The 17,974-nt window shown below is 57.1% G+C and overlaps 1 protein-coding gene across 7 annotated transcripts; it reads left to right on the top strand.

Annotated features, from left to right (window-relative positions):
• The first annotated feature begins 369 nt into the window (after positions 1 to 369).
• CANT1 (calcium activated nucleotidase 1) lies at positions 370 to 17,729 on the top strand. Of its 7 annotated transcripts, XM_032178486.1 has the most exons (7): positions 370 to 488; positions 4,707 to 4,816; positions 9,192 to 9,360; positions 11,491 to 11,615; positions 11,797 to 12,449; positions 14,241 to 14,444; positions 15,528 to 17,729. In XM_032178486.1, the coding sequence occupies exons 5-7, from the start codon at positions 11,819 to 11,821 to the stop codon at positions 15,896 to 15,898; spliced, it is 1,206 nt and encodes a 401-aa protein (XP_032034377.1). In that variant the 5' UTR covers positions 370 to 488; positions 4,707 to 4,816; positions 9,192 to 9,360; positions 11,491 to 11,615; positions 11,797 to 11,818; the 3' UTR covers positions 15,899 to 17,729. The 7 variants fall into 7 exon arrangements, with proteins under 7 accessions (XP_032034377.1, XP_058284201.1, XP_032034376.1 ...); XM_058428218.1 differs by having other exon boundaries at positions 11,491 to 12,449; XM_032178485.2 differs by lacking the exons at positions 4,707 to 4,816; positions 9,192 to 9,360.
• The last annotated feature ends 245 nt before the right edge of the window (positions 17,730 to 17,974 follow it).

Genomic DNA, 17,974 nt, shown 5'->3' with positions numbered 1-17,974 from the left:
AGGGGCTGTCTGAGAATGAGGATGGCAGAAAGGGGCCCACGCTTTTCTGCCTCCCAAGACTACGAGGGTTGGGAGGCCCATGTAAGGGGGCCCTCGCGCGGGGAATGAGAACTTCCCTCCCCAGTAGCCTTCACCCCCGCAATGCCTCCCACCCCAAAAGATCTGCTTGGCCCACGTTCCGGCGCAACGCGGTGGAAGACAGCCCTCGTGTGCCAGTGCGGACCCTCGCGCCCCTCCAGCCTGCAGCCAGCCAGCCGCTCCTCCAGCACGCAGGCGCAGGACACACACACAAAAAAACCACAGCTCCCAGCAGCCCTCGCGCCGTCCGCGCGCAGCCGCAGAGCAGAGGCTGCCGGGAACGCAGGACCAGAGGCGGGGCGCGAGCGCGCGGGGCGGAAGTCGGCCGCACTCCTCCGTCCCGGCCCTTAGCCCAGCCAAGCCCAGCCAACTCCCGCCGACCGCGGGCACCGGAGCCAGCCCCGCAGCGGGTGAGTTACTCCGCGCCCGCGGCCGCCGGCGCCCTGCCCCAGCCACGGGCCCGGGCCCGCGTCCCGGAGCCTGCCGCCGCCCTCCGACCCTGCCGCCGCCCTCCGACCCTGCCGCCGCCCTCCGACCCTGCCGCGTCCCGCCCCCTGACCCGTCCGTCAGGCCCCCTTCCCGTCCCACCCGTGCGGGACCTCTGCCCCCCGACTTGCAGACTGGGCTGGGACTCTGCCCTCTGACCTGTGGTAAAGTCCCCTTCTTCCGACAGACGGTGGACATCACCCCCTCTGACTTTTGGGACACCTCATCCCTGGGACTAGCGTGGGGACCATCCCCCTCTGATTAGTGTGGGCACCTCCCCCCTCTGATTATGTGACTCCTCCCCGCTCTGATTAGTGTGGGACACCCCCCTTCTAATTAGTTTGGGGACCATCCCTCTCTGATTACTGTGGGGCACCTCCCCACTCTGATTAGTGTGGGACACCTCCCCTCTCTGATTAGTGTGGGGACCACCCCCCTCTGATTCATGTGGGGCACCTCCCCCTCTGGTTAGTGTGGGGACCATCCCCCTCTGATTAGTGTGGGACGCTTCCCCGCTCTGGCTAGTGTGGGGCACCCCTCCTGGGAATGACCCCCTCCCACCACCCTCTGACTTCAGATACCCTTCCTCTGGTTTATGCAGGGTCTCTCTGGACTGATAAGGGAATTTTCTCCCTCTGACTGGCACTTGGTCACACCTGTAACAGGCCAACCTTCCCCACCCCATCCTAGTCCTTGCTCTCCCTGCCCTCATCCAATTTGGAGCCTTCCTCCAGGCAACACAGCTCACTCTCATCTTTCTGCATGCAAATGATTCGCCCTCGCCACCATACCTGTCTCACACCCCTACTGCCATCCGGTCTGGATTCTCTCATCCTTGGGGACTGGTACCTCCTTGCCAGTCCATGTTGCCTGGTACCTCCTTGCCAGTCCATGTTGCCTGGTGCCTTTGCTTCTCCCTCTGAATGGTCTTTCTCTTGCCCTCTGTGTACCCTAGGCTTGGCACAGAGCACCTGTGACCACTCTTCCATCAGCAGACACATCTCTCTCCCAAGCACCTTTCCCCCTTAGTGACCCCTGGAAAAGCAGTCTCTTAGTGTCCCAGCTCCATTTCTCATTTTCTTCTTGAAGTTGTATGCCCTATGGCCTTCTACCACATTTTCAACAAAGCAGAGGTTTGGAAATGTGAGGCTCTTGGTGTCAAGTGAATCTGGCTAGCTCTCCAGTGTAAGGGCCCAAACTTGAAACAAGTGTCAGGTCGTAGAAGGCTCCTAAAAGGAAGCGGGTGCCGCAGCCCTTCAGGATCCGCCGTCTCCCAGCTCTTCCTCCCTCTCCCTCTGAGGAGCTTTGCTGAGAAAGGTCCCTCCAGGCCTGGGCCACAGACCCTCCCTCCAGCCCCATCCCAGGCCTCTCAGCAGGACAGTCTGGCTGGAGCCTGTGGAACGGCAGCGGGGCTCCTCCCAGGTGCTCCTCCCTGCTGGCCTCAATGAGCCCTCTATCCCAGCACAGGCCCCTGCTGAAAGGCACATTGAAGGAGCCAACCCTCTCCCCTCTGGACGTGGCAAGGGTTTCCTGCCGGGGCAGCCCCAAGCATCTTCACCGCCAGGACTCAGGTGAAGCATGGATTTGTCCAGGCACTGTCATGAGGCCACCGCAGCAGTGTGGGGACCAACTTCTAGCGTCACTTTTTCATGTCCAAATTAATGTGATCACAAAAGAGAATGACATGTCACAAGGTGGCAGAGGAAACCATCTACTCCCAGCGGATAGGACCCCTGGACGCTGGGACACCTCGCTGGAGGGGCACATCGGAGGTTTGACGCTTCTGATCGCCAGAAGTCTCCTTTCTTCCCCTTAGGCTATAACCATATTTTCCTAGCCCATGGCAGCTTAGTAAATGTGTTGGTGTAAAAGCTCTTGGTACTCGAGAACGTTTTCACTCGCCCGTCACTGTGCACCTGCTCTGCAGGACCCCCCTGAGCTGCAGAGTATGTGAGGAGGCCCAGGGTGTGGTAGGAGCAGTTCTCCTGGCCCTGTGGGTGTTTTTACCCTGCCACCTGGATGTGGCTTTCGAGGTGTGTGTGCCTGTGCAGGCTCCCGCAAGTACATATGGCCCGTCATCGGAGTCTCCGTACTTTCTGGCAACCATATAGGTAGATAGGTAGATGTATAAATGCTGTAGTGTTTACTCTTTCAAAAACAGATCTGAGACTTGGAACTATTGTCCAGGTCCTGAAATGGGTCAGTACTGTCACAAGGAGGTCATTTTTCTATTGTTTGTTGAATGGTACCAGCGATGCCAAGGACACACAGCATTCATTCTTTTCACTCGGTGCACTCTGAACTATCGAGATTACCTGGAAAGCTCTTATGAAATGCCAATATCAAGGGAATTAAAAACTTTCATATTAATTCTTAAGAATGTTCATGTTGATTTTCCTTTTACTTTAATCAAGATGGTTAATTAGGAAAAAATCATCCTGGCGGTAGAGAAGTCTGTTTGGGGAGACGTTCTGTTTTTTCTTTTGGACCCTCCTCGTCTCTGTCATGTGTGCAGTGTTCAAGTGGAGCGCCTGGTTCCCAGGCAGGACGCTGCTCCCCGCGTTCCTCTGGGATGGTTCTATGGGAAGTGAAGAAGGCATTGAAGTCTGGCTTAAGACAGTGTGTGATGCCACCATGTGGGAGTGGGGCAGAGGTGAGACTGGGACCCCCCAGATTGGCTCTGAGAGTCTTGCCGGGTTGAATGAAAGTCCTGGCGATGCAGCCTTTGTGTCCCAGGAGCCGGGCCCTGAGGAAAGCATGAGGTGAGAGGGTGGCAGTAAGCAGGTGGGCTCGTGCGGGTGCCGCTGTGGTGTGGAAGGCAGCCCTGATGCAGGTTCATGGGGTGATGATCCCATCCCGTTATTTTCACACACTCTGGAAAAGGACACCTTCCCCGATGTGTGCTGCCGTTTGGAATGTGCCTTTCAACTGAGAAGGTCACTTTTTGGCTAAAATTCCTCCAGGTGTAACATCGATAATACAAATTAAGCAGACACAGCCTCTTTACAATGCAGTAACTGCAAACCATAGAGGGTTCTGAAGCTGTGGGCCCACCCCATAGACAGTGACTGGTCCTGGCTCTTGGAACAACCTGGAGGCTCTTTCCCCTCTTCTTCCTGTGATTGGTGGAGGAACAGCTCCCCGAGATGTCCACGTCCTACCTTCTGAGCCTGTGAATATGTTACATTACATGGCAAAGGGGAATTAAGGTTGCTAATCAGCCGACCTTAAAATAGTGAGATGATCCTGGATTTTCCCAGGGAGCCCAATGTAATCACAGGGTCCTTAAGAACAGAAGAGGGAAGCAGAAGAGCCAGAGGGCAATGATGGCCAAGAGGCTTGGGGAAGTGCAGTGGGCGGGCTTTGGAGGGGGAGGAGGGGCCACCAGGCAGGGAATGTGGGTGCCTCCAGAAGCTGGAAGAGGCATGGGAATGGAGCCATGGCCCATGTTAGGCTTCTGTCCCACAGGACGGTGCCTGCTGCCTGCCATGTGCTGGATACTAGGGGCTGGGGACAGGTGCAGAAGTCAGTCAGATCCTGAGCTTGACCTTTAAGGAGGGTGCTGTCTGTGGAGGCGGGATGGCCTAACCAGTCTCCCTGTGACCTTCTTCCTTCCTGGTTTCCTTGTACTGCCCACCCCCGAGGAGATTTGCCATGGAATTTGCAGGTACAATAGTTAGCCTTGCAAATGCCGAAGCAGGAATCAGGTAACATTTTCAAGGAGTCTGGCCCATGGCAGGCATTAATAAGTGTTTCTCTGAGATGCACCACCCGTGTTCTCTCAGGTGCTGTTAGCATGAGTGTGTGAAGGCCTTGGCTCCTGCCTTGGCCGTGCTGAAGAGTCTGTAGGTCAGCGGGGTTTGCTGTGTACCGTGGCAGTGAATACAGTGGGCACTCTGAGTCCTGCCTGCCTGCTCTCTGGGTGTGGGAAGGGAAAGGAAGGTAGCTCTTCTCCAGAGATAAGGGGTTGGCGCACCTGCCACCTGCCTACCTGTCCCTTCCGAGGAGGTGGGGGCTAGGATGTGGCGGCCTCTTAACACGATGATGTGGCTTCCTGCCCTGCCTGGATCCTGAAAGGGAGGAGCCTGGCAGCCCTCAGTAAACCTGCTGGTTCCGCCACCTGTCCTATTCCACTCCTGCAGGAAGCTGGAGAAACAGACCCTCTTGGCTGTCTGCTGTCCAGGGAGTCGCCGCTCCCTTCATTACAGCCTTGCGCAGAGTGCAGCAGCAGGCCTGGGGATGGCCTCGGGAGGTAGGTGGCCCCTGAGCCCTTCTCCTGGGAAAGGGCAGCAGCAGGGAGACACCTCCTGGGTGTGAACAGAGAAAAGCACACTGTTTCCCTAACTCTCCGCTCCCTAACTCCCTGCTCTGTAACTCCCCTCTCGCTAACTCCCCAGTCCCTAACTCCCAGCTCCCTAACCTCCCTCTCCCTAACCCCCCTCTCCCTAACCCCCCTTTCCCTAACTCCCAGCTCCCTAACTCCCCTCTCCCTAACTCCCCCTCCCTAACCCCCCTCTCCCTAACCCCCCTCTCCCTAACCCCCTCCCTAACTCCCCCCTCCCTAACCCCCTCTCCCCCCCTCCCCCTCACCCTCTCAACCCCTCCTAATCTCCTCTCAACCCTCTCTAATCCCTCCTAACCTCCAACCCCTCCTAATCTCCCAACCCTGCTCCTAATCCCTCCTACCCCTCCTAATCCCCTCCTAACCCTCCTAACCCTCCTCATCCCTCCTAACCCCTCTCTCTCACTCCCTCCTAATCTCCTCCTAACCCTCTCCTAATCCTCTCTTCTTAACCCCCCTAATCCAATCCCCTCCTAACCCTTGCCCTAATCCCTCCTAACCCTCCTCCAACCCCCCCTCCTAACTCCCCCTAATCCTCCTAACTCCCACTCCCTCCCTACTCCCCTCCCTAATTCCTCACTCCCTAACTCCCCCCCAACTCCCTGCTCCCTAACTCCCAGCTCCCTAACTCTTGGCTCCCCTGCGCTCTGGGAGTGTCCTGTGGGATGGACAGATGCCTCCATGGTGCCTTGCGAGCCTTGCAGGTGGTTATTGCTCCTGTGAGTGCTCCTGTGAGTGCTCTCCAGGCAGCAGCAGGGGTCCTGTCCCTGTAGGCCCCTGAGCCTGGGAGATAGCTGGTTTGCAGCCTCACTGAACAGAAGAGCCTGGCTGGCCACAGAACCCATGACTTTGCTGTAGTTCCTGAGTCCTCTTGTTGCTGATTATCTAAAATCAAACCATTACTCTGCAGGCACTGGGGTTGTAAAACTTCTTTTCACAATAAAGCGAGCATTTAAACTGCTTAAAGCTTTGAGGGGTGTAGAGAGAAGCCTCACACGGGTCCCTTTTGGAAAGGACTTTGTCCATCTTGTGTCTTACCGTCGCTGGTTCATTTCTGTTGTTTCTGGCTGGCAACAAACAAAAGAGCCCTCCCACCCCCCACCCCCTAAAAAGAACCCAACTTTTTAAAGAACATGCACACTCTTGCCTGCAGCAGGTGCCGGCACCCAGGCACCCCAGCAGCCAGTGGTAGCTCATATACCAGCATGTGCTGTGGCAAAGTGATCTGATTTGAAACTTTTTTGCAAAATAAAATAATTCCTTGGGGTCCTGAAGGAGAGATGAAGCCCAAGGGAAGGTGTTCTGGTGCTGAAGTTAAAGGAATTTTCTGGAAGGTACACAGAGTTCTCTTGTCACTAGAAGCAGTCACTTGTTTAACCAAAGGTGTCTGAGTCCCTGGCGTCTCTGCCCCTCTGTTAGCTCTGGGGAATCAGCATGACCTCGAGGTAACACTGACCACACGGGACTGTTAAAAGTCTGTCTCCCCAGCTGTGCTGAGCTCCTGGAGGAAAGGCCCCTGCCTCCGTCACACTGATTCCCCAGAGGGGCAGAGATGCCGGGACTCAGACACCTCTGGTTCCATGTGGTCAGAGAACATGAGCCTCCCGGGTGGGGAGCATGTGCCACGGTGTAGATGCCGGGAGTCTGGAATGGGAAGGCGTGCAGTGTTGCACAGCGACCTGGGAAAGGTCCCGCTCCTGGAAGGGCAGGCGGAAAAACCCAGTGAGGCTTTCTCTACAGGCTGAGACGTTTGTCCTTTAGATGGAAGGCATTGGGATCTACTGGAGTTGGAATCCAGACTTGCTTTTTGGAAAAATTATTCTGTCAGTTTTGTGGAGGGTGATTTGAGGTGGTCTTGACCCAGGGATCTGTCAGGGAACAGGGAGTCGATATTTTCAGTCTCCACAGTCTGTTGCGACCTCTCAACGGTGCAGCCACATTCAGCATGCCAGGGAGGAGTCCTAGCTGGCTTTAATCAGCCACATCTACACACCAGGACGCGTCTACACAGCGGCCGTGTCTACGCAGGCCGCGTCTGCACGCCAGGCGGTGTCTACACACCGAGCCGCAACTACATACCAGGCCACACAGGCCACATCTACACACCAGGCGGGAGACTGGATTTGGCCCACGGGTGGTAGTTTGCAACCCTCCCAGCAGGCGAGAGGGTACTTGTAGAGTGAGTGAGAAGCAGTAGCAGTCAGCCCCTGTGCACAGTTCTCTAACCTGAGCACGCGGCATGGCCGTCAGCATGGCTCCGGGAAGTAAACTGAGGCCAGGGGAAGTCCCTGGCTGAGCCTAGATGGTCTGTATCAGGGGTGTCCAATCTTTTGGCTTCCCTGGGCCACATTGGAAGAAGAATTATCTCGGGCTACACATAAAATGCATTGATAGCTGATGAGCTTAACAAAAAATCTCATCTCGTCATGTTTGAAGAAAGTTTACGAATTTGTGTTGGACCACATGTTGGACAAGCTTGGTCTAGATCATTAGAGCAAGACTCAGAGAGTCATCAGGGTGAGATGGAACTGGAGCCCAGGCTGTGTGGATGGGGAGAAGGGAGCCGAGTCTAGAGCTGGGTGGCACACGTGGGGCTGGGGAGGGAGGAGGGTTAGGACGAATCGCTTCCTGGGATGGCTCCTGAGGGCCGGGAGTGCCGGAGCCAGGACAGGGAGTTCCTGAGGAGGACCTGGTTTGCGGTGCCTGTGGGTATCGGATGAGGAGGCTCAGAGACTGGGTCAGGCTAGAAAGGTGTGGGGGTCTTCACCTTAGAGGGCAGGCCCTGGGAGAGGTCAGTGGGCTGCCAGCACTGGGGGCTGAGAAGACCTGCCTGGGAGGAGGCCCACAGAGAGTGGCCCCCCGGGCTCGAGGAGGGACACGGGACGATGTGCTCACTGGGTTTGCCGCTGGTGAAGGCTTCAGGTGGCTGCTTCTGAGGATTAGCCAGAGCTTCCCTCTGGAGAGGGTGTGGTGGGCGAGGGGGCCTGGGCAGGGGTGGGAAGGGACAGAGGTGCTGGGGACTCGGGGAAGGGTTTTCCTTCATTCACAGATTCGCCATTTATTCAGCAGTAGTTGAGTGTCTGTGGGAGTGTGGGGTCTGGAGGTAAAATGGTGACAAGGTGGGCAACTTGGGCGGCCTGTGGATGGAAGGGAGGAACCAGAAGAGCAGGTGCCCGGCGGCTGGGGGGTCTGACCTGAGTGGCAGGTGTGGGCCCCACCCAGGGGCCTCGGCTGCTGAAGGTGGCCGCAGGGTGGTCTCCTGGGAGAAGTGGGCCAGAGATTTGACAGGAATGGTGAAGGTGAGGACAGTGGCTCTCCGGAGTGCTGAGGGAGTTGAACAGAGAAGAACGTGGGGGTTCCAGGGGCTGGTGACGATGACACCTCACAATGTCTGACAGCAGTCTATGCAGGCACCGTCGTTCTATGCTGGCAAGCACCGTCTTCCCGGGCCTGCAGCTCAGATGTGGCAGCTGAGCAGCTCGATCTTTGGGGGTCTTGATCCAGGTTGTGGGTTCACAATATGCCTAAGGTGGGGCCCCTGGCGGAGTGCAGAGGAGCTGTTGAAGAAGTGGCTAATGGCTCACCTGGCATCTCTTTCCCTTCAGCCAGTGTGTGCAGACCGTCTGCTCCCTGCCTGGCAGTGCGTCAGGTGCTGGGGCTGTGACAGTGACCAGGTCCCTGCCCCAGGAGCAGAAATAATCACCTAGCCAGGCAGGGACGGTGGGAGAGCTGGAGCGGCATGGTAGGGAGGGCCAGTGGGCAAGTATTCCCAGGGAGCTGATGCCCTGTAGGAGAGACAGAGCTGCTGGTGCAAAGAGCAGGCCCGACTGTTCCAGGCAGGGGGAACAGCAGGCTCTGCCAGGGCCAGTGTGGTCAGGGGACAGAAGGAGGCCTACGTAGCCAGCCGGCAGAGGAGATGGTGCAGTGTGAGGGCTGAGCGGGAGCAGAGTGGGTTCACCTCAGGAGCTGAGGAAGCCGCTGAAGCCGGGAGTGTGCCATCTGATGGATGCTACTTCATGGCAGGTGGCGAGGGAGTGTCAGGGGATGTTGGTGGGGGGCAGCTGGCAGGGCAACTTCATGGCGGGGGGTATGGGAATGTCAGGGGCAGAGAGGCAGCCGAGGGGTGGAGGGAGGCAGCCGGCGTGGCACGGTGAGGAAGGGCCATGGAAGAGGACAGAACCTGCCCACGGACTCAATACTGAGGAAGGAAGACGGAGGATGAGGCAGTCAGGTTTTTCGTGGTGGCAGTGCCTTATGTTTTTATCGAAGTGTAATATTCACACAGAAAAGCACATCTCCCAGGATCCTGAGAGCTTGAACCAGACCACTGTGGACACAGTGGCCACCCATCACCACTACCCTTCCCAAGGGGAGATGAGGAGCAAGTAGGCTTGAGGGAAGAGCTGCACAGGACTCGTGTCTTGAAATGTCTAAGACGCATGTCAGAAATGCAGGTAAGGGGGGGGTGCGGGTGCTCGTACCTGTGATCCCAGCACTTTGGGAGGCTGAGGCAGGAGGATCACTTGAGCCCAGGAGTTCAAGACCAGCCTGGACAATATAACGAGGCCTCATCTCTATAAAAAAATTAAAAATTAGCTGTGCCCCAGGTGCGGTGGCTCACGCCTGTAATCCTGGCACTTAGGGAGGCCAAGGCAGGTGGATCACCTGAGGTCACGAGTTCGAGACCAGCCTAACCAACATGGAGAAACCGCATCTCTACTAAAAATACAAAATTAGCTGGGCATGGTGGTGCATGCCTGTAATCCCAGCTACTAGGGAATCTGAGGCAGGAGAATTGCTTGAACCCAGGAGGCGGAGGTTGCAGTGAGCCGAGATCGCGCCATTGCACTCCAGCCTAGGCAACAAGAGGAAAACTCTGTCTCCAAAAAAAAAAAAAAAAAAAAAAAAAATTAGCTGTGCATGGTGGCACACGCCTGTAGTTCCAGCTACTTGGGAGGCTGAGGTGGGAGGATCGCTTGAGCCTCGGAGGTTGAGGCTGTAGTGAGCGTGATCCCTGTTGCCTGGGCAACAGAGCGAGGCCCTGTCTCAAAAAAACAAAAAAGAAATGTAGGCGGGATTGGCATAGCAGGTAAGAGAGTAATTCAGAGCTCAGTGGAGACTTCTTGGGCCTGGCTGGGGTTTTGAAGCCTTGGGGCTAGAAAAGGGGCAGGGAGGGGCAGGGCCTGGGCGCAGTCAGAGGAGGATGTCCAGCATTGGGAACTCCAGCCCTGCTGCCGGGAAGGCTCCGGTGATCAGCCCTGTGACCACCTCAGGGGGTCCTGAGAGGCCTGCCCCTTAAAGGGAGCATGGAGTCTTCCCTGCGGGCCTGGAGGAACTGCCGGCAGCCCCCCTGTGCTGTTAGGAGGCTCACTCTGAGCAGCAGGCCCCACGTATGCGCCTTGTTCACTCCTTGAACCTCACCCTGGGGCTAAAACCTAAGACTGTCCGAAAGTTCCATGGGGAATTGTCACCCTGTTTCTGTATCTTCTCAGCCCAACAGCCTGCAGCATGGAGAAGGGGGTGTCTCTGGTGGGGGTGTCTGTCGCTGGCTGCTGTGCGCCAGGGCCTCATGGTCCACATATTTGGGGCCCAGAATTGCACAGAGCCACTGGAGTCCCCAAGCCCTTCCCAGGCGCCCTGGCAGGGAGGACAGCGTCTGCCCATAAAGGCACACGTTTGCTGCTTTGTTGTTTTCTCAAGGAGGACCCAGCCAGGGAAGCTCAGGCCGGGATTCACTGAGTGATAGTTGGAGGGCAGAGATATGGAACCTCTGCCCAGGGCCAGTGTTCTCGATCGGAGCACCGGGAGCTGTCTCCCCACGCCCCATCGTGGCACTTGGCGGCTGTCCAGAGACAGGCAGCTCTCACCAAGGCGGCGCAGATGTGGGCCTGGTGCCCCATGGCTGCACTGAGCCATCATGCTGTATGCCCGGGAAGTGGGGTTGGCGCAGCAGTGAAGGGCTGCAGTTCCTGGCCACCACCAGCACCCTGACCCTGGGGCTCTGCCACAGAGCCACGCCTGGGGTGGAGGGTGACCTGGGAGAGGCCTGCGGCCAAACCAGGCCCCACAGTGAGCCGAGCAGTTCTCTGGAGCCAAGGCACAGACACGCTGGCCTCCAGGCAGCCAGAGCGGCTCAGACTCTGGTCCCTGCAGTCATTTGCATTAATAGGAAGGCACCAGGGGACAGACACTGCCAAAAACAACGACAGATACAAAAAAGAAGAAGGGTTTTTATTTGGTTTGGATGTGTATTCCAATGCTGCAGGAGCCTAACCCAGAGGCAGTGGAGACTCCTTTACTGTACATCTGTCTGCTGCAGGCCAGGCACTGTTCTAGGAGCCAGGATACAGAGGTGGAGACAGAAACAAACAAACTGATAACTGTATACAATACTCTAATGTCAAGTGGGGACAAGGGCCAAGGACCCAGGGACGGAGGGTGATGTCGGCAGCAGGGCAGTCAGGGAGGGCTTCCTGGATGAGGTGGCATTTGAGTAAAATACAGACCTGTACCCTATGATCCTATCCCACTTCACCCCGTCAGCCTTCCCCTCCCACCTGACTCCCCTGCGCTTCTCTCTTTAGAGGCACCACAGAGCACCAGCCTGCATGGAACTTCCTTCTCTCACTCAGCTTCCCACCTTGCCAGCTGGGACAGGGGAGATGGAGTAATTTGGCTCTGGAAAGACTTCACGTCTTGCCGAATGAAAGTAAGCAAAGATACTGCTAGAGTCGGGGATTCATTAAGCCAAGGAAGTAAGAATGGCCACAAAGTAGTGAAATACTATTTCTTCTAGAAAAATCAGCCTCCAGCGCCTGCAGCTTCAGGAACTAAGATGTGACTGTGCTTGCGGAGGCGCTGACTTCTCTCCTCCCTCCCTGGCTGTGCAGGTCCCACCTGTCTGTCACGCTGATGCCCGTGCAGCTGTCTGAGCACCCGGAATGGAATGAGTCTATGCACTCCCTCCGGATCAGTGTGGAGGGCCTTCCTGTGCTGGCATCCATGACCAAGGCCGCGGACCCCCGCTTCCGCCCCCGCTGGAAGGTGATCCTGACGTTCTTTGTGGGTGCCGCCATCCTCTGGCTGCTCTGCTCCCACCGCCCGGCCCCCGGCAGGCCCCCCACCCACAATGCACACAACTGGAGGCTCAGCCAGGCGCCCGCCAACTGGTACAATGACACCTACCCCCTGTCTCCCCCACAAAGGACACCGGCTGGGATTCGGTACCGAATCGCAGTTATCGCAGACCTGGACACAGAGTCAAGGGCCCAAGAGGAAAACACCTGGTTCAGTTACCTGAAAAAGGGTTACCTGACCCTGTCAGACAGTGGGGACAAGGTGACCGTGGAATGGGACAAAGACCATGGGGTCCTGGAGTCCCACCTGGCGGAGAAGGGGAGAGGCATGGAGCTCTCCGACCTCATTGTTTTCAATGGGAAGCTCTACTCCGTGGATGACCGGACAGGGGTCGTCTACCAGATCGAAGGCAGCAAAGCCGTGCCCTGGGTGATTCTGTCCGACGGCGACGGCACCGTGGAGAAAGGTAACTGGACCCTGAGGTTTTATGGAGGTGTGGGTGGGGAGTGGGAGCTCAGGGCCTGGCTGGCAAACACAGGCACATGGTAAAGAATTCACACACCTAGAAGCCAGGGATGTGGTGAGGGAGCACGTCTCCCTCTTGCTCTGCCCTGCGGCCCCCGTACCCTTAGCCAGGAGCATAGCCTACTGTCACTTCACACTGAGCAGTTCCTAGGAGTAAGAGCTTACCGCTAGAGGCCTGCGGGAGACGTGGGGAATCTTTCCAGGATGCTTTAGGCTGTATCCGCTGCTGCTCTCAGAGCCTCTGGGAACACGGCCCTTTTTACACCTTCAAAGGTTCTCAAGATCACGCTGGGATATGCCCACCAGGAGCCTTACCTTGAAAGCCACGGGGTCAGATGGTTCTCACTCAAAACCCAGACTTTGGTTTCATGTTACTGAAGGGTAAACTGCTGCCCAGCCCTCCCCTCCCTGAACCCCAGCAGGGGGAGGGCATGTGTGAGCTGCGCCAACCCCCCTGGAGTGGAGCCTGATGCCAGCGTTTTTGTTCACCAGAAAGGAGGTGCTGCTTCCACAGGGCAGGGACAGGCTTTGGGGAGGCACGGTGGCCAGTGTCTTCCTCCAGGGAGGAGCTGGGGAGGCGCCAAGGACGCTGGCAGAGGAGCTGCCAGCTCCTCTGAGCTGCGTTTGTCTGAGCTGGCGGTGGATCCCCACCTTCTAGAAAGCTAAATGCCACCGCAGGCTTTCTGAGGTCAAGGGGGAACTGCACTAAACAACAGCCCACACAGTTCATGGCCGGCCAGGCCCTCCCCACACCCGGTGATAAAATCTTCAGTGTTTGCCCAGGGCTGGACAGGGGACGGACCTCACCTGAGGTATCAAAGTGTTGGTTGCCTACTTCCTGCCTTGCACTTGTCAGGATTTTAGGCAACCCTAGTGTAGTTCTGTCCTTCCCTTAGATAGGGAGGAAAGCGGAGTACAGGGAGCTCTGGGGTTGGGCGGTGCTCAGGTCATCCGGGAGGGACGGAAGACCCGGGGGTGGAGAATGTCTCATCGCACAAGGGGCCCAGGAGACCGCAGGGCCCTCCAGGGCCCTGCAGAGAAGCTACTGCAGTCTCGGGCAGTTCAGGGGGCACAGCTCCAGCTCTCAGGGGCAAGAAGCTGGCAAAATTTGGGGAAAGCAAACAGAAGTTAGAATACCAGGGTGTAGGGATGATAAGAATACACTGGTAGAACACAGGCTCCCACACAGCCTGAACTGTGGCAGCCTTCAAAGTTAGGCTTATTTAAAATAAATCAGTTTAAAAAAAGCAAAAACAGCTTCTGAACAAATCCATTGAAAGGAAAACTGGGAGCCCCAGCACCAAGCCCCTCTCCGGTGACTGGAGTTAGAGTGATGCTCGGTGAGACCTCAAGTGTGGCTGAGGGCAGCACCCACACTCCCCTGGGACACACATGCTCCTTCAGAGTGCTGTCACTTTTCAGCTTTTCTAGCCTTTAAGGATAATCCTGAGGTTGGGGTTACAGCTTGAGGAGCGGGGAGTTGGGGATCAGAGGAGACTTGAGAATGGTCACTGAACCTTCAGGAGCTGAGGGGAGGGCAGCCGGCTGGCTCCGGGCAGGAGCCAGGTGTGGGGCTGGGCAGGAGCCAGGTGCGGGGTCTAAGGACAGGTGCAGGGCTGGGCGGGAGCCAGGTGCAGGGGTCTAAGGACAAGTGCGGGGCCGGGCGGGAGCCGGGTGCAGGGGCGGGGCGGGAGCTGGTTGCGGGGCCTAAGTACACTCTCTGCTTGGCCAGGCTTCAAGGCCGAATGGCTGGCAGTGAAGGACGAGCGTCTGTATGTGGGCGGCCTGGGCAAGGAGTGGACGACCACCACAGGCGACGTGGTGAACGAGAACCCGGAGTGGGTGAAGGTGGTGGGCTACAGGGGCAGCGTGGACCACGAGAACTGGGTGTCCAACTACAATGCCCTGCGGGCTGCTGCCGGCATCAGGCCGCCAGGTAAGAGACGCCTGCCCCAGCCCATAGTGTGGCTTCCACAGCCCACTCACTGGGAACCTGCTTCCTCCTGCATTTGCCTCCAAAACCTTTTTTTATTTTAGACATAGTCTTGCTCTGTCACCCAGGCTAGAGTGCAGTGGCGCGATCTCAGCTCACTGCAACCTCCGCCTCCTGGGTTCAAACGATTCTTCTGCCTCAGCCTCCCCAGTAGCTGGGACTACAGGTGTGCACCACCACGCCCAGCTAATTGTATTTTTCGTGGAGACAGGGTTTCACCATGTTGCCCAGGATGGTCTCGAACTCCTGACTTTGAGTGATCTGGTGATCCACCCGCCTCGGCCTCCCAAAGTGCTGGGATTACGGGCGTGAGCCACCACACCCAGCCTCCAAGGCCCGTTTCTTGCTTGATTTTAGTGATTTTGGTTGCCTCTGATGGTGGCTCCCCTCAGGCCAGTGGATTCTGGCGGCAAATGAGCTGTTTTCTCTTTCCTGTCCCACTCGCCCTGGCAGCTGGCCTCCTCGCATCCCAGCCTGTGGCTCGGTTGTCTGCACTGGTGGGTCAGGCCCTGTCCCTACCCCTGGTGCTGGGCCGTGGTGTCTCACACCAACATAGGGCTGGCAGCACTTTGGCCTCCCCCTAGTCAGGATGGAGTAGGCCTTAGGTGCCTGAGGTTCAGGAGGAAGTGACTGAGTCTGTGCCTTGGGTCCCAGACGCTGTCTCCCCTTCCTTGTAGCCTCAAGGCAGCCTCCCCGCCGATGCCTCTCCATGTCCAATAGGGGTTTGTTCCCTTTCCTTGGGCTCCTCTGGATCAGCCCCGAGGAGGCGCCGATGAGCCCGAATCCCTGATGCAGCTCAGAGGCAGCTCTCGGGGGAAGGGGAGGGGGTGCTGCAGGTTCCCTGCGTGGGATAACTGAGAACACAGAACCTTCCAGAAGCCTGGAGAGCAGGGAGGGGCGGGTTGCTGTGAGCTGGTGGGCCCTGGTGGTCGCAGCCCCGTGCCTGCTACTGTGCACGGCCTGATGGCATGGGGCTGGGCACGCCAGGCCGCATGCGTGTCTGACCCGCGGTCACCCGGTTCCCAGGCTACCTCATCCATGAGTCTGCCTGCTGGAGTGACACGCTGCAGCGGTGGTTCTTCCTGCCGCGCCGCGCCAGCCAGGAGCGCTACAGCGAGAAGGACGACGAGCGCAAGGGCGCCAACCTGCTGCTGAGCGCCTCCCCCGACTTCGGCGACATCGCTGTGAGCCACGTCGGGGTGGTGGTCCCCACTCACGGCTTCTCGTCCTTCAAGTTCATCCCCAACACCGACGACCAGATCATTGTGGCCCTCAAGTCCGAGGAGGACAGCGGCAGAGTCGCCTCCTACATCATGGCCTTCACGCTGGATGGGCGCTTCCTCTTGCCGGAGACCAAGATCGGAAGCGTGAAATACGAAGGCATCGAGTTCATTTAACTCAAAACAGAGACACTCAGCAAGGCCATCAGGACTCAGCTTTTATAAAAACCAGAGGAGTGCACTTTTGTTTTGTTTTGTTCTTTTTGGAACTGTGCCTGGGTTGGAGGCCTGGACAGGGAGCCCCGTCCCGGGTCCGGCAGGGTTGCGGGCACTGGACCCCCGGCCCCAAGGAGGCCGCGGCATGAACTGCTCTCCATGCTGCCATCTGGTGGTGAGATCGGTCACTTCATGCGTTGACTCAAGGCCTGCCGAACTGGCTGGGTCCTTTCTTCCATCCGACCTCGTTTCTTTTCTTTCCTACGTTCTTTTGTTCAGTAAATATCCCTAGAGCTCTTACCATATGTCAGGCACTATGCCTCACCCTGAGAACGCAGTGAGCATGAGGTGGACCTGTTTGCTGGGAACCCCAGGTCACCCCCTTTTCTACTCTGTGCCTGGAGGATCATGTCCACCCCTGCACATCCTTGGAAGAGAAAATGTTTACGTTGCAGGGTATTGCATGGTCACGAGTGAGGGCAGGCCCCTGGGGACACATCTGCCCACAGCTGCACAGGCCAGGGCGCAGGCACATCTGTTGGTTCTCAGGCCTCAGATAAAACCATCTCTGCATCGTGTAGCCAGTGACCGCTTTCTCCCTTCAGGAAAATTCTGTGGCCATGCGGCACTTTGAAGTTTTAATTATTACCCTTCTTTCATTAAAGCAGTTTCCTTTCTTATAAAATGGAATCACCAAATCTTATCACACAGAGCAAAGTCCTGTAGTTACCCAGCCCGCTCCAGCAGTGGGGGAGATTGTAAGGAAGCAGTGGCAATTGGTGAAGCAAGTGTCACATTTCGGCGTTCTTGGCCAGTGGATACAAAGATAAAACGTTGCCTTTTTCTAGCAACTGTCAGAAATCCTCATGCCTTTCAAGACTTCTATGAATGACTTGAATTTTTTATTCCCTGCCTAGGGTCTGTGAACAAGGCCTGTCTCTTCCCTGGGGTTTCTTTCCATGGCCTTTATTTCTCCTCTTCCAGTGGGAGTTTTGCAGGCTCTTCTCCGTGGAAACTTCACATGAGCGTTGGCTGGGCCTTGGCTTCGCTGGAGTGTACTCCAGGGCGAAGGCAGAGTGGGATTTGAGACCCAGGTTAGGCACAACCCAGGCTGAGAAGGGACGTTTCCATCATTCACAGTGCCCTCCCCACAGCACTACCTCACCCCGACCCCCACCCTCACTCCCACCCCCACCCCCCCATCCTCAGGGGTGCCACGGTGGGCCAGAGGGTGCCGGTTCTGGCTGTCCCTGTGCCGGTCCCTCATAAACTTCTCCCCCTTTGAAACTCAGGCACAGCTGCGAGGAGGGCAGCCAGGAGGGACCCCTCTCTCACTGGTTGTCTCTTTCCCCCGCTGTGTCATAGGTAGTGGAGGAAGCGAAGGAAGTGAACGCTGAATGTGACACATTTCTGAAGAGCTCAGCTGTCACCGGGCATAGCCTGGAAGCCCCAAGTCTGTTCTGACTTTGCCTGGCTGTCTCTTTGACCCGCCTCCTAGATCATTGTCCTTGATGTCCAGGCTGGGTCATTTAAAATAGAGATGCAGTCAGGAAGGTTGGGGGACTTGGGACTGTGGCTGAATTGAGACCTTGCTGATGTAGTCATGTCAGCACCTGAGTCACAGCCCGGGTGCCCAGAAGCAGCCTCTTCACACAGGCAGTGATTTGCGATTACTTTAAAGCTCACCTTTTTCTTTCCCTCTCTGTTCGCTGCTGCTGTCAGCATAATGATTGTGTTCCTTCCCTGTGGGACCCATCTGTTTTGTAAACAATAAAGCGTCTGAGGGAGTGTAGTTGTCTTCTGTCGCGCGGTCTGTGCTGTTTGCGGAGGCCTGGCCACGAGAGCGAGAGCGCCTGCGCAGGATGCTGGGCGTGCACACGGGAGTCGCCCGCCAGGGGAGCCCATCTGGAAACTGCGTCCTCCAGTCCGCCTTGTCCCACGGACTCAAGGCGCTCCAAGAGCACAAGCGCTGTGGTCAGAAAGGTAGGGTGTGAAGCCACTGCAAGCCCAGTCCTGGCTCTGTCCCCATCCAGCTGC

The sequence above is a fragment of the Hylobates moloch genome, unplaced genomic scaffold (genome assembly GCF_009828535.3).
Source record: "Hylobates moloch isolate HMO894 unplaced genomic scaffold, HMol_V3 SCAFFOLD_15, whole genome shotgun sequence".
In the NCBI taxonomy this organism is placed as follows: Eukaryota; Metazoa; Chordata; class Mammalia; order Primates; family Hylobatidae; genus Hylobates; species Hylobates moloch.
The sequence above is the reverse complement of the archived record's forward strand: the minus strand, read 5'-3'. Positions and strand labels throughout refer to the sequence as shown.